Genomic DNA, 15,076 nt, shown 5'->3' with positions numbered 1-15,076 from the left:
AACTGGCATTGGCAGTCGCATAAATAAAAAGCGAAGCCTCTTATCAGGTTCTTCTCTTCCTAAGTGTCTGTGCTGTTTATGAGCACACTCGTCACCGTCACCTCCCGCAGAGCTCTCCATGGAACATTCCAGCACTGCTGACTTCCTGCTGTCTTTAATTGAGGTGTTTACAGGCTTTCTGTGTCTATAGGTGGCTATTAGCACAAAGAATCTAATGCAACCAGGTTGCAAAGCCATGGCAACCACATTTTTATGACATCATTGAAACTTTGAGATCATGTCCAGATCTTTGTGTTCCAAACTGATTCAAAGTAAAAAGCTCTCTATAATGTGTGTCGTGACCCCAAAAAATAATTGGAGACTTTCTGGTGGTCAAACGTTAGAAGAACATGTCCATGGTTACTCTGCTAGGACATCTGCGTGAACTTAAAGGGGAACTGACTTCATATATCCAAACAAAATGAACTTGAAACCAGTTTGTTAAAAAGTCTTTGAATGCCAGGTGAATGAAACAGTGTTGAATGTGTTTTTGCAATAGCATTCAGCAAACCTCTCCTACAGGAAAAGCCCATGGGACATCAGCGTAAGCAACAGCGAGGACAGGAAATACTGGTCAAGATGGAACTTCCTTTTACTGTTTGAGTGAACGTTCATTTTTAGCTCTGGCCTTTTGTCTCAGGGCCTTGAACAGAGGCCATTCAAATATAAACATCATTTAACACAGCAGTCTGAGTACAGGGTCGATGAGACCTCAACACACACACACCTTTTTCTTTGGCTTGTGTTCCTAAAGCTGGATATGATGGAATACACCGTTCAATGGTCAAATGTGTCAACCCGTATACATTCGCCATACTTGTGATATTAATTTTTCAAACTCGACTTCAGCAAAAAAACATGATCAACTCTGGGTCATAATAGGAGTGTTTTAGTTTTGATGCATTGCGCCGCACTACTCGCATGTAGATGGTTGCCAAGTAACGTCACAGCTTGGCGCATTCATATAAAATTCTAATGATTTGTAGCAACTGTATTTGTAATGATGTCAGACTTATTGCCTTATGTTTTGCATCCATCATATAAAATCTAAATCAATTCTAAATATAAATAAATGATATAAAGTACCATTTTTAATCAGATTCACTGGATTATATTATATTATAATACATTATAAACATTAAAATATGCATTACTACATTAGCAGTAACATTTAATGCATTTTATGGAAGAATAAATAACTATATTGTGATAAATACCATTAATGTGATCATTTTCATACGATAATATAAGACTTTGGTAATACTGCCTGTAGAGTATGCGTGGGGGAGTGTGTGGGATTTAAATTTGATTTATGGATCCGAAAACCAACAGACAGACATTAAAATGCTTTGGTACATTGTAAACATTTTAAAATGATGCAGAATTTGACTTGCCTTTCTGTATGAATCTTCTATTGTGGGGTCGTACTTTTCCACAAAGATGCCTTGGACAAACTGAACAGTCTGGAGAGGGAGGGAAGGCAGGCGTGGACAGGATGAGAGAGAAAGACAAAGAGAAAAAGACATGTCCATTAAACGATACTCAAACATGAGCTTGTTTACATAGCATTGAAAGACTTTCACTTTCAATGACTGATGGGAAATTCCATTGTTTAGGCTCTTGAAGGTTTTACATGTGCTTCTGATAGGTATGACAAACTTTTCTTTGCCCTGAAAACTGTGTAAAGTGCTCATATCAAACTGCAAAAGGCAATGAGAAGCCACAGAATGGGCACTTCACATAGAGAGAAACCAAGAATGAAACTCGCACTCGCTGGTCAAGGATCACAGAGCATTCCAATGTTGCTGGGATACCGGTTACCTAGCAATTAACTAGCGCTTTAAATATAGACAGATTTATAAATGATGAAGAGGTTAAATTGCAAGGGGTTGAAGGATTATTATACAGAAAACAAAGGACTGAGGCATATCTGCTCAACATGACTTCACAGGAAGTGCAGAGGTTGCGGAGGATATGAAAGTGATGCACTGCAGCCCACAGGTGTGAGGGCTTCATCACTTACTCTATCGTTGGGGTGACCTTTGATCATCCATTTTGATTTGCACTTTACACACAAAAGACCTGAGCCCAGGTTTATTAATGAGAGCCCAGGTTTATTAATGAGAGCCCTATTTGGACACCCACACCCACACCCACACACACACACACACACACACACACACACAAAAAAACTAAAAGCTATTTAGATGCTGATCACCTATGGGTTGAAAACAATGGTGTGATGATAGGAAGAGGAAGAGACTGACAGGGAGAATGAAAAATGGGGCGGAGGGAGGTGACGTCATTCTCGAATGAGTTCGTTGTCGTCACATACAGGAAGCGATGTCCTGGTAAACGAGAGCTCATTTGTTCACCTAAAACCTCTATTCCATGAAAAAATAATGAAGCTATACAAATAGCCTTACTGTAACTGTGATTTTTTAAATAAATGAGGGGCGAGTCGAAAATACTTTTGGAGATAATCAACATTATGCTACAAATGCTTTAGATTGAGCTCAACTCTTTGTATTGAACTCTGAACATACCTTTAATAAAGAGGTTTCTGTTTGGAATTGGTTTAGGGGTAGTGGATAGAAAATATCATTAGCTCAGAATAAAAAAAAACAATGATCAATGTAAAAAAAAAATAAAGTCAATGGAAAGTCCCCAGCCTTATAAAAATACAAAGTACGTGTGAGTCAGGTTTGGTCTACATTGTGAAGACAAAATGTCCGACAAAAACCTGAAAACATCTTCATTTTGGGGGCCAGTCAACGGACCCCATGAACAAATGGCTTGATAAACATATTAAATAATGTTTTAATGAAAATATAAAAGTAAAGAAAGGTTTGTTTGAGGGTTAGGTAACAGAAAATATTAGCAAAGTATAAAAACAACAGCAGTCAATGGAAAGTCCCTGCCATGATAGAAAAGAAATCGACTGTGTGTAACAGTCTCAGTTTCTCCAGGTCTCTGTTGCTTCCTCAGGCCTGAATTATGTCTTACACCAACAGCAGAATGTGAGCAGCTATCACACCCACTTAAATCGATCGGGCAAGGCAATGTTTCATGTCAATGTGTCATCAGCGTGTCAGTAAATCTTGCTACATAGGCCATCAACGATACATGCATCTAACTTTTTCTAGGGCAAGCGTATAATATCATTTATATCAGTCATCCTGCTCTCTAGATATCGGCATCAGCCAATGAAAAACTCAGGTCGGTCACCACTACTCGAGACACCTGCATTCAGTTCTATTCATTGCGCTGTATAGCTTTTTTTAGTGCAAGAATGCATTCGTTCTGAACAGCCCCTAAACATTCAAGTGCAGTTATGTATGATGTCTGTAAAGTTACGTCCACACTGATCTGTTTTCATTTGAAATTTTTTTTTCAGTTTCCGAACGTTTTAAGGGAAGAAAAAGGCAATTCTAGTGTGGATGAGAAATGTAAACGCAGCTAAATCAATATGTTTTCAAGCAAAAATGCACTGGTATAAAAAAAGCATTGATTTTGTTATGTTTACATCTACAGACGCTCTATATGGAAGTGCCATTTTTGTTAAAGAGACAGTACAGGTTTTTAGCACATGTTCAACAAATCAATGCAAATACTTGTAAATAGTACAAATTATGCAATTAAACAATAAACATGTAACAAGAAATAATATATTAAATATCTTATTTATTGATTGAATACAAGGATTTGATCATTTTTAAAAAGGCAAAATGTGACAAACGAATAAAATATAATTAGTAAAATGTTTAATTTCATAATGTATCCCTTGTTAGATAGAAGGTCCCCTGTATAATTAACAGCATTAACTGGGAGAGAATTTCTTTTATATGTAAACAAAATGGACTGAAATATAACTGAAATCGAATTGAAATCGAATCGAGAGCTTGCGAATCGGAATTGAATCGGGAAATCTTTATCGAAGACCAGCCCTAATGGATGTGGCCTAAGTCTCCCTCTGCCTCTCCATATCTAAGCATTCTATTTAAAGTCTATTAAACATGTAGGTGGCATATATATGCAGTCAAGCATCTATTGCTGTTGCTGCTATACAAGATGGTTTGTGTTAGACCAAATGTCACTCCACCAAATTTTTTGCACTTCAACGGCCCCTTGCGCCCACAGGACGGTGCTGGCCCACAGAGCTTCTGCAGGGGACAGTGTATGCATGTATGTAAGATGTAAGTTAGGGCATTAAGTCCATAATAAGTAAGACCGCAGGTTTCGACCAACCTCGGGGAGGCGATGTGTGCTGATGCAACAGAGTTTAACTAACGTGCCTTAGACAAACTAGACCATGTGGATGAGTGACAGTGTGTGTCAGCTGGCACATATGTTCTCTTTTATCCTGTAGATCTGTTCCCAAATCAAAAAAAAAACACACACACACACACACACACACACACACACACACACACACACACACACACACACACACACACACACACACACACACACACACACACACACACACACACACACACACACACACACACACACACACTCACTCTGTTACAGCAGCTCTCCTCTAAAGCCACACACACACTGTGCTAAAAATATTTCTTATATGGGGAGAGAGATGTGGAAACAAGGCATGTAAATTCAATGGAAGCCACTGATTACAATGTTCCAACAAAGAGCAGTGAGGATGTGTGAAAGAGAACAGTGTGTGTGTGAGTATTGCTCTGCTCTCAGTGATTAGATCAATTCCAAGGCACTTGGGAGATGTTGATATTGTAGCAGCCACTTGAAGTGAAAAGCAACAAATATTATGGAGATGATGTGGGTATCAAAGGATAATTACAGGTCATGGTTATATGCAAAAACCTCCCTTCATGTTCTGTTCCAGTTAAGGAACAGAAGGGATCTTACTATTCCATTATTTCATGATAAATACATTATTCCTTTGGGTCTTAATGTGGCCAAGTACTTGATTGGCTTTTTTTTAAACCTGCTAACGAACATCTGTTTTATTCATGTATCAAGCCCCTTAAAGGAATGTTCCGGGTTCAATACAAGTTTAGCTCAATCGACAAAAACATTTTCAAAAATGGAGGTTACAGTGAGGCACTTACAACGGAAGTGAAAGGGTTTAAAAGGCTGAAATGTGAAGCTTAAAATTGTAAAAAACCACTTACGTGAATTCTTCTGTTAAAACACTATTTGAGCTAAAATTGTTTAAAACATAGTTTACTGGGATTATGGTGTTTGTGGCATTATGTCGTCATGGCAAAAAAGTTGTAAAACTGGAAATAGCTTAAGAGAGAAAAGGTTAGTAAGAAATGTTATCACACAAAAACTTGTGGCTATACTTTAAAAAACAGTTCACCCAAAAAAGCTATTGGTTTGACATGAGGGTGAGTAAATGATGCCAGAATTTTCACTTTCGGTGAACTTTCCCTTTAAGCAGAAATGGATCAGATTTTATTTTAAGGGATAATTGCCTTTTTCTGTGCCTCTCTGAAGGTCTCTGCTCTGCTCTTTAGGTTTGGTTTCTATCTGAGATGAAATGTTATTCTCTCTTGAACCCATTCAAATATAATACTTCAGTTCTGATCCCCAAACCAATCTGAAGCAGCTACCTCCATCACAACAGATAAAATGTAAATGATGGCTTTTAAGCGCAGTCAGTGGCTATCGATGGCTGTAGATGAGTTAGAACACATTTGAATTTGCTGTCTCACTTAGGCATCCAGGAGTCAGCACTATCATGCATCTCAGTGCATACAGGTCCTGCCTGCAGGCAGATGGGCTCTCAGTATTAGCTCTGGCAATCCATCACTAAACAAGCTGACACTGCCGCACCCATTAAACTCTTTATACTCCCCCTGACTACTTCAACCATCCAAATGATGGATAAACTAACAGCACATAGCCTGGTTATGATGGGACAGTTGCTCCAAACACAGTCACACACACAGTTTAAATAAATGCTTGAGAATGGCACTCCTCTTTTTTTGTTGTAGTTTGCTGTAGTCAAGGGTGCAGTGGGAGTATGAACACATGCACACAGATGGAGTCACAGTAATGACGACCAACTTAACCAGACCACAGAAATCAGAGTCTGACATAATGTCGCACAGTGTGCCATGGTGATATCAATGCGTTCATATCGCACAGTCTGACAAGCAAGCAACAATCGTAAAGGAGAATTATAAATCGTACAGTGTGCACCCGCCTTTACAGTCACATGAGTGATAGACTCTGATTTCTGTGGTCTGGTTAAGTTGGTCGTCATTACTGTGACTCCATCTGTGTGCATTTGTTCATATGCACACTGCACCCTTGACTACAGCAAACTACAACAAAAAAGAGGAGTGCCATTCTCAAGCATTTATTTAAACTGTGTTTGGAGAAAACAAAAAAGGTGGGTTATAGTACGTCTTTCTCCTCTTTTAGATTTTAAACCTATAGGCCACGCAAAATTTGGAAAAGTAATGATAATATATTGCACTTGCAAATTCCCATTGGATGATGCACAAACATGACACAGATTTCTATAATTGTATCCAATCGTTTCAGCTGATTTGGATTAAAACGTCCCATAAAAACCAGTATAAATTGTTCAATCTTTCTATTTTATTTTATTTATTTATTTTTAAATAAAATTGGAGTGGTGTGAATCTTAACTAAAGACGTTTACAGACATTTTAAGTACATTTCTTAAAAGTAAAATAGTAGTTAAAATAACGTTGTAAAGAAAATGTCAAGAAAAAAATGAGAAAATTTAATAATTTATTTATTTTCATTTTGTAGCCCAAGGTCTGTAATTATTTGATTCAGAGAATAATGCTTTCATATTGCTGACGTGTTACACTTTTCTCCAAGTATTTTCTGCTTATTTATTTATTTAAACTTTTTATATAAAATATATCAAATGAAAAGAAGAAAAACACTGAAAGAGCTTGAGTAGAGTGATAACTGGACACAAATGTTGCTATGGTGCAAACGCGGAGCAGGTTTCTTTCCAACTGAATTGGGGTGCGAGAGAGGAGCGGAATATTTGCCGAAATATGTCTTAAATGTCAGAATCGTGATCAAAATCGTACAGTTTGCACACGCCTTAAGCCATATTGTTGGGCCCAAGATGTCAACACTGTTACCTTCCATTTAGCCACAAGGGTATGACCACAGTGTGGTTTCCTCCCCACGGTGATTTAACAATATACATTTAGACATACATGGAGTGGTGGCGGCGTAGTGGACTAAAGCACATAACTGGTAATCAGAAGGTCACTGGTTCGATCCCCACAGCCACCATCATTGTGTGCTTGAGCAAGACACTTAATCTAAGTTGCTCCAGGGGGATTGTCCCTGTAATAAGTGCACTGTAAGTCGCTTTGGATAAAAGCATCTGCCAAATGCATAAATATAAATGTAAGTCTTGAGCTAATTCACACTGTTGGCGGTGCAGTCCTGTAACATAATTGTTCAATAGAGCACAACTGAAGGCAACATTAGAGTTTGGGATGTAAAAATCCCAATTCAAAATCTTCAAATTACTTACAACTTTTCATGATGATGATGATGATGATGATATTTGCTTCTTTTGAAGTCATAATTCAAAAGTAATTTCAACTGTTCAAATAGCGAATTTCTGATAAAGTACTGCACTACCTACAATCCTGAATTGAGATCCACCAAACATAAAAGTCGATGTTGCCATGAGTTCTGCAGGAATAGATTCTGGGTGGCCCTGCTATTGAGTACACACTCCATTTCCTTTGTCTTTTTGCTGATTTTTAAATAATTTTCTGCTTCGTATGGTGTATCAAATGTTGCAAATGCATCAAACGCAACATTGTGATTAAACTCTGAGCTGGTTGGTTTGGTTCAAGGCTTAAAACTCTTTTTTGAAGAATATCTTTTAAATGGCCAAGGAGAAAATCATGAGAAAAATACTTCTGAAACTAAGGCCACAGAAAAAATGGGTGTTCACCAGGCTGACCCCACACAGTAATGATCTGATTTTACAGACTGGCTCTCTCCCCCTGTCTCTCTCTCTGCATAGAACAGGAGAAGAGCTTAATGTGAATGCATTTACAACACGATTAACTCTGCTTAGGCATTTCATCCATAGTGCTCCAATTAGAGTTAATGGACAATAAAAGTATATGTGCACTACAATAAAAGAGGTCTGCACTGAGAGCAAAAAGGATGGAGGCGGATGGTTCTCACACCCTGTGGCACACATATACACCCAATGGGCTCTTTGTTAGGCCCTGAGGTGAGTGGGTTGAGCCATTGTGTCTGCTCTCCAATGGGTGAGTCAATTCAGTTTACTGGGATGGAACAAACTAGGTCAAAGTGGTGTCAGTGGGACGTTTGGTATTACATGTGGATTACTAGCATGCAAACAAGCTAAGGATGTTAAAGGAGGGCAATCAGGCTACAAGGGACATAAGCAAACACTGACCTCTATAACAAATAATTCATTAGGAAAGTATGGTAACACTTCACAATAAGGTTCTATAGTTAACTTAAGTTAATGCATTACGTATTATGAACTAACAATGACCAGTCATTTTATACCATTTATTAAACTTGGTTAATGTTAACTTATAAATATCCTATAGTTTGTTCATGATGGTTCATAATGCATTGACTAATATTTGCATATAAACTTTTAAACTAAATATGTATATCTAGAAATGCTCCATTAAATAATGGATTAATAAATGCTTTAATAATATTGTTCACTGGATGTTCCTGTCAACTACTGCATTACCTAATGTTATCAAAACTATTAATTATTGTTCTGCTTTTCAACTTCAAATTAAACATAGAATTTTGACTCAGCAGTGCCGGCTTTACTGTTTCATACTAATATTCCTGGCTAAGGACAGACAATTTCCATAGCACAATGCTTTGTAGTTCTGACCCACTGAATATTTGGAGAAGAGTCGCCAAACTACTTGTGGTTTCACAATGCTATTCTGACATATATTATGCCAATGTGCTGAGGTACAGATGAATACTGAAGTCATTTTGATGAATCCGTGACTCAGTTGCGATGTTTGAGTGGCTCCAAAAGGCAAAAGGCACCGCAACAGATGCCAATTTAGTTCTCACAACCTTTAATGACCTGCTTGAGGACACATTTTCTCCAGGGACGCTCAGCCTCCTACATAGCTGGACATAACAGAACCGCACAGCACTTTTAGATGGGGAAAACCAGTTTCCATACTGTAAAATGATGTTTGTTTTTCCCCCAATATGGGATATTATTTTACATACAGTATATGGTTGAGGGGAAATCATATTATGGAAATGTCACAAAAGCAAGACGAATTATACAAACAGCTACTTTAATAACGCATAATGAAAAATGGAGAGTTGGTAGTATAGAGGACAGAGAAAGACACTGGATTAAGGAACTGCTATTACACAGCAGACTACAAGATCCTTTTGAAAGATAAGTTAATATGATTTTATGTAGAAAAGAGAGATAGAGGAAGGAGGCAGGGAAGAGTGACAGCTACATACCAGCGCAGACTTGCCGACACCTCCTGATCCAAGGACTACTAACTTGTATTCACGCATTGTGCAGAGTGTCCGTTAACTACCTGGTGGAAAAAAGGAAAAGATGGTGAGTGTCAATTTTGCTAGAGATATAATTCATCCAAGCAGCTCCTTAAAGTGAACACAACACTGCATTTTTTACTTTTTAACTGTAAAAAAAAAAAGAAACATAATCGTCATCAGGGTGGTCTAGTCGAGTGGGTAAAGCTCTGGCCTAGTAACAGAAAGGTTGTTGGTATGTGTCCCACATGAGAAACTGCTTTTTCTAATGTCATTTCAAATGTTTCAATAACTCAAATAGAGTCCTGATAGAGGAAGGCACAAGCAAAACCAAGCAAAAATTTAAAAGGTCATGGGTTCGATTCCCTGGGAACACACATACTTGGCTAAATGTACATCTAGAATGCACTGCTCACTGTTTATGCACTGTTTATCCAAAGTTGCTTTGGATAAAAGTGTCGGCCAAACGATTAATGTAAATGTAAAAGTACATTGGAGCTCCTGAAAAAATAACCTAAAGTTTTGAGCCGTGAATTCAGGTGATTTACCTCAAGCCATGTAATATCAGAATGCCAACAGCATGAAAGTGCTATGAAGCTGAGTATCTAATCTGTACTGCACCCTAAATACTTCTGCTTACTAGAGGTAGACCGATATATTGGTTTTGCCAATTATAATGGGTGCAGATTGTTTATTTTTGGAACTACCTGATCTGCAAAAAACTATGCCGATAGTAGCTGTTAGTCTTTTTTTATTATTCCTCATCAATAATTCTCATATGGTGATATATATACAAAACTCTTAATTTGTTAAATATTATTAAGGCTATAAAAAACTTAATTAGTTAAATATTAACATATAGAGCATTGTAATGGAGCCAAGTCTCTAAAAGTCCCGCGTTATGCAACAAATCTTAATTTCCTGCTTATTATTAGGATCTTGGTTGCACAATAAACAGCTTTTATGATTTCACTCATTTAGGACTCTTGTAGCCTTAATGTCTGTGCCATCATGATAAAGAAAAACTGAGAATTATATGTAATTCTATAAATCGATGTTTAAAAAGTATCGGCCGAATAATCGGTTATCAGCCTTTCCCACGACCTTAGATATCTGTAGCCCTATCAGCAAAATTCACTATCAGTCGACCTCTACTGCCCACACCTTAATTACAAGACTATTACATAAAGTTTCCTTTGACATCACAATGTGTCAGCTTTGTCATAGCTAAAGGGTTGCTTTTCTTTGCATTTCTTCACAACACCTCAGAATATAATCAGTCAGCAGATGCATAAGTATGTGATGCCCCTGAAGGTGTTTGGTTTGAGGTTGCATGGCATAAGCTCACAGCTATTTCCTCCTTCACAGGAAGAGCACTGAGTGGAACAAGATCAGTGTGGTAGGGTTGACACAGATCACAGATAAATGTGACACACAACTTACACACACACATACAGACAGATGTGAACTGCTCCACACCCAATATCTTGGGACGTTCTGTCTTTTTCTCCTCGACTTTCTCATGCAACACTGAAATTATATCATTCACAGACATAGTAACCAAAGGTGCGGTGCTTACTTACATACTTTAAGCAAGTACGTAAACGCAGTTGCGAATACTTGGTCAATAAGATCGAACTTGCTCCGCAAGATTCTCTTCAAATGGTTGCTCTGCCATGACGGTTGTTGATCTGAAAGAGAAAACTGACTGTAGAAAAATGCCGTTTACACTAACGTAGCTACAGTGCCCCATGTGGCAATGCTGAGAATGCAACGGCACCTTACGTCGCGTTACGGATTGCAGTCTTGACACGTTTCGGAATGCAACAGCGCACAAAGTCAGCACAAATTGGGTAGCTAGAAGCAAAAGGGTTCACATACTTTCATAGAGTATGTTCCGGGCATTAGCGCCATCAATAAATGCAACAAATACAAACATCTGTCCAAGTCATTTCCACCATTCCACCCAGGCCTGACACTGCAGATCGGAGTAAGAGGGGAATGACTTTACAGGAGAAGACAGAAGGCCTATATCAGATCCAACACGCTTGGTTTTAGTGGGCATGACGGCCAAGTCTGGAGCCAGACTGACTACGAGACTCCGCTAAGATAGAGATTACCACTTATTCGCTTCTAATGTAATAGACACAAGGGTATGAGAGACAGTGAACTCCCCCAGTCTACTGCATTCCCTCTTAGCAAGAGATCAGTGGCAACAGCTCCGTGCTGAAGAACAAATCCTCTCCTGTCATCTAACACTCTGCTTTCCATTTACATTGGCAACGGAAAGCGAGGCAATGGAAGAAATAGCCGAGAGAAAGAAGAATTGTGTGGAAAACATGAAATGAGTGATACGGTGAGGGGGATAGAATAAGACACTATCAAAATGGGAAGAAGGTGTGCAAAATGAAAAACAACATCTTTTAAAGGGACATATCGGTGAATGAGGTGTTATTCGGAGACAGCACAGACAGGCAATGCATCTGCCCTGCTAGACTGACTTATGTGTAAACGCTAAGTCTGTTTTTTCTAAAGGTAAATATGACTTCTGAATACTTATAAAGCATTTTGTTCATCAGTTGGTTCCCGTCTTCTAATCTTATTGGAGAAGCAGCATTCCATGAGTGCTGATATTTAGTAGAACAGCACTGGGACAGTTCACGGTTTGTATCAGTCCATTTGTCCGCATTTGCTAGCTGACAACTGTGGGTTGCTCATCAGTACACAATTGTTGATCCTGTTTTAGCTTTTGTTTGTGTTGTGTTAATATCGTGTAACTTTCAGTTACAATATGGCCAGTTATTGGTCTATTTTTCCTCCACTAAATGAAAATAGTGCTTAATTCACATACGGTTCTATGTTCCAGAAGATTCTGTTTATAGATTCAGATTGCGTGAGATCTAGCACTGCAAACAAAGCACAGAAGTGCTAAGAATAACATTGCAGTTGGTAGGATCAAATTGACCATATCCATGCAGTCCTTAACAACAAAGTAGAGGAATATGGTGGGAATTTTGAGAAGAATTAATGTGCATTTGTTACAAAAAGGCTAATTCCAATTATATTAATTCCACAAATGCTTTTAGTTCTCAATAAAGACATCAGGCAGGAGAATCTGAGTTTGTGGGAAGGAGAAATCTCTGTAAAATAGGGCTGAAAAGATTAGCGGACTTTATCGACAACATTGACAATAAAGAATTGATGACAAAAATTGATGTTGTCGAATAGTTGTTTGATCTAATTTAACGCAACCTGAGATCACATATGAAACTAATGGTGCGTAAGAGGATTACTGCAGCTCGCACCTGACTGAGGAGAGGAAGAAAACACAGCTCACAGTCCAAACTTCCCAAACAGCTTCAGGTGATGTAGATTGCAAAGTATGAGGGAACTATACAAAATAGCAAATAACTAAATATAGAAGCACTCTCATTGTGAAATACAGAGGAGCCAGAGCTGCTGTTCCACTGAAGCAAAACTTGCATGTCAGAGCTTCTTTAAAGGAAACACTCTGCCATTATATCTTTAATGCAACCTTTAATTAAAGTTCTAATAATAAGGAAGCAGGTCATGTAAATAAGTATAAACTCTGAAACTGGCATTTCTCTATGCAGTCAGTGCCGTTTCTATGAGTCGCGTGAAGGGGGAGAGATTGAGACTGCACTCAGCTGATGTACACTCTGGCACGGGGATGCTCGTCCCTCGTGCCTGCTTGCTGCAGCTAGATTATAATGTGATGGCTCACCACGTAGTGAATCATAATACATATGTGTTGTGGTGTGTATCTTATCGTGAAGAAAATCAGTGATATGCAGCTCTATTAAGAAGAGATTATGTTTTTTGAAGTTAAAGATGGATCGATGTGAACAAAAAGGTGAGAGAGGGTAGTCTTTGCCCCAGTTTACACTGCAACAATATACTTGTTTGATTTGTTGTTTTTTTGGCTTATTTTCCCATATAAATATCTAAAACTCCCTTAAAATGAAGTACATTTACTTTAGGAGTTCTACTGCTGAAGAAAAATGTGTTATCTGAGAATATTGAATATAATAAATATTAAAATATTTTAAAACATCTAAAAATCCTTAACACAAGATACATTTACCAGAAGCAACATATAATATATTCAGACTAGCTTTCAGAGAATAAATCTTGAATATATTATTACTTTACTGCACTAGCAGAAGAATAAACAAGTGAAAAAATACACTTATATTCAAGATACATTCTATGAAAGCAAATCTAAATATATTATATGTTGTTTTTCAGGTAAATGTATCTTGTTTTAAGGATTTTTAGACATTTTTAAATGGAAAACAAGACAAAACACTTGATTACAACAGGAATTTTCTGCCGTGAATTATTTTATTTTAATTTATTAAACTTTCCCTTTAATTCAATGAATGTCATTTAGAGAAATTTTTAAAAGATGATTTCCTTTACTATTCCTCTTTACTATTAGTAAGCAAGTTTATTACAACCTTTTAAGTCAAGGTACAAGCTGAAAAGTCAGTTAAAAGCTAATGATTAATGGTTGCAATGATTGCCCGAAGAGTCGAATAATCGTTCTAATAATCGTTAGATGATAATCAAAAGAATCGTTAGTTGCAGCCCAACTCTGAAATCATCTTTATTCCATTGTTAGGGCCATTCTGAATTGATAGGTGTGAGCAATTATCTGGCAATCACTTTAACTACAGCTGCTGAAGGAAGGTCAAGTCCTTTAGCCTTAAAACTGCTTTCTTTTCCATGAACAACAAAAAGCCCAGCTTGAAGAAACTTCAAAAGATAACTTAATATGGTAACTAGATATGTACTTTTTCAGAAGAAAATTTTAGTGATGCTGCCAGTCACGATGCCAGGGTACTGTGGGTGTTTCCCATGCCATTCTACAGTATGCGGTTGCTAAGTTATTTCGGGTAGTTGTCCACCATCAAGAATCTAAGTCAAAGCCCTAGGTATACTTCCATACACTTCCACTAGGGTTATGGGTTTAAAAAAAAAAAAAAAAACTTACAGTATGAGCAACAGTAATAGTTATGCTTACTTAAGCAAGAACCAATAATAATTGCTTAAGTACAATTTTTTGCATTCACTATATGAATGCAACAACAATAGCATGATTGAAAATTACAAGTTGGCAACATCAATGCAGAAAGTAAAGTTGGGGTACTGCATTTTTAATCGGACTTGACGCGGACTCGAGCCTTTGGGACTCAGGAGTCCAGTCGAGTCCATGACATTTTGTGATGCAATGAAAATAATTAAATGAATACATAACAAAACAGAAATCAAATGAACACATCTCTGTCTGCATGCAACTGTATTAGCCCCTGAAGTCGTAGATGCAGCCAGAGTTGTTTCACTGTGTTTAAGGAAACACATGCACACACATATGCCCGTGTACAAGCACACTCATCTCAGTCAACCAATATGCTTGAATTTGACTACAGAAACTACTGTATAACATCAACTACCGAGGTGGCTGGCATAACGAAAA

At 37.8% G+C, this 15,076-nt stretch overlaps 1 protein-coding gene across 1 annotated transcript in view; it reads right to left on the bottom strand.

Moving 5' to 3' along the window:
• The window catches only part of LOC127637615 (ras-related protein Rap-1b), a 74,618-nt gene that overhangs the window by 17,522 nt on the left and 42,020 nt on the right, over positions 1 to 15,076 (bottom strand). The window contains exons 2-3 of the mRNA XM_052118768.1: positions 9,541 to 9,620; positions 1,434 to 1,502 (exon numbers count right to left, since the gene is read on the bottom strand). Of these exons, the coding sequence (XP_051974728.1) occupies positions 1,434 to 1,502; positions 9,541 to 9,597 (126 nt within the window). The 5' untranslated portion in view covers positions 9,598 to 9,620. The remainder of the gene's footprint in view (positions 1 to 1,433; positions 1,503 to 9,540; positions 9,621 to 15,076) is intronic.

The sequence above is a fragment of the Xyrauchen texanus genome, chromosome 45 (assembly GCF_025860055.1).
Source record: "Xyrauchen texanus isolate HMW12.3.18 chromosome 45, RBS_HiC_50CHRs, whole genome shotgun sequence".
Classification (NCBI taxonomy): Eukaryota; Metazoa; Chordata; class Actinopteri; order Cypriniformes; family Catostomidae; genus Xyrauchen; species Xyrauchen texanus.
This window is presented reverse-complemented; position numbering and strand designations above follow the sequence as displayed.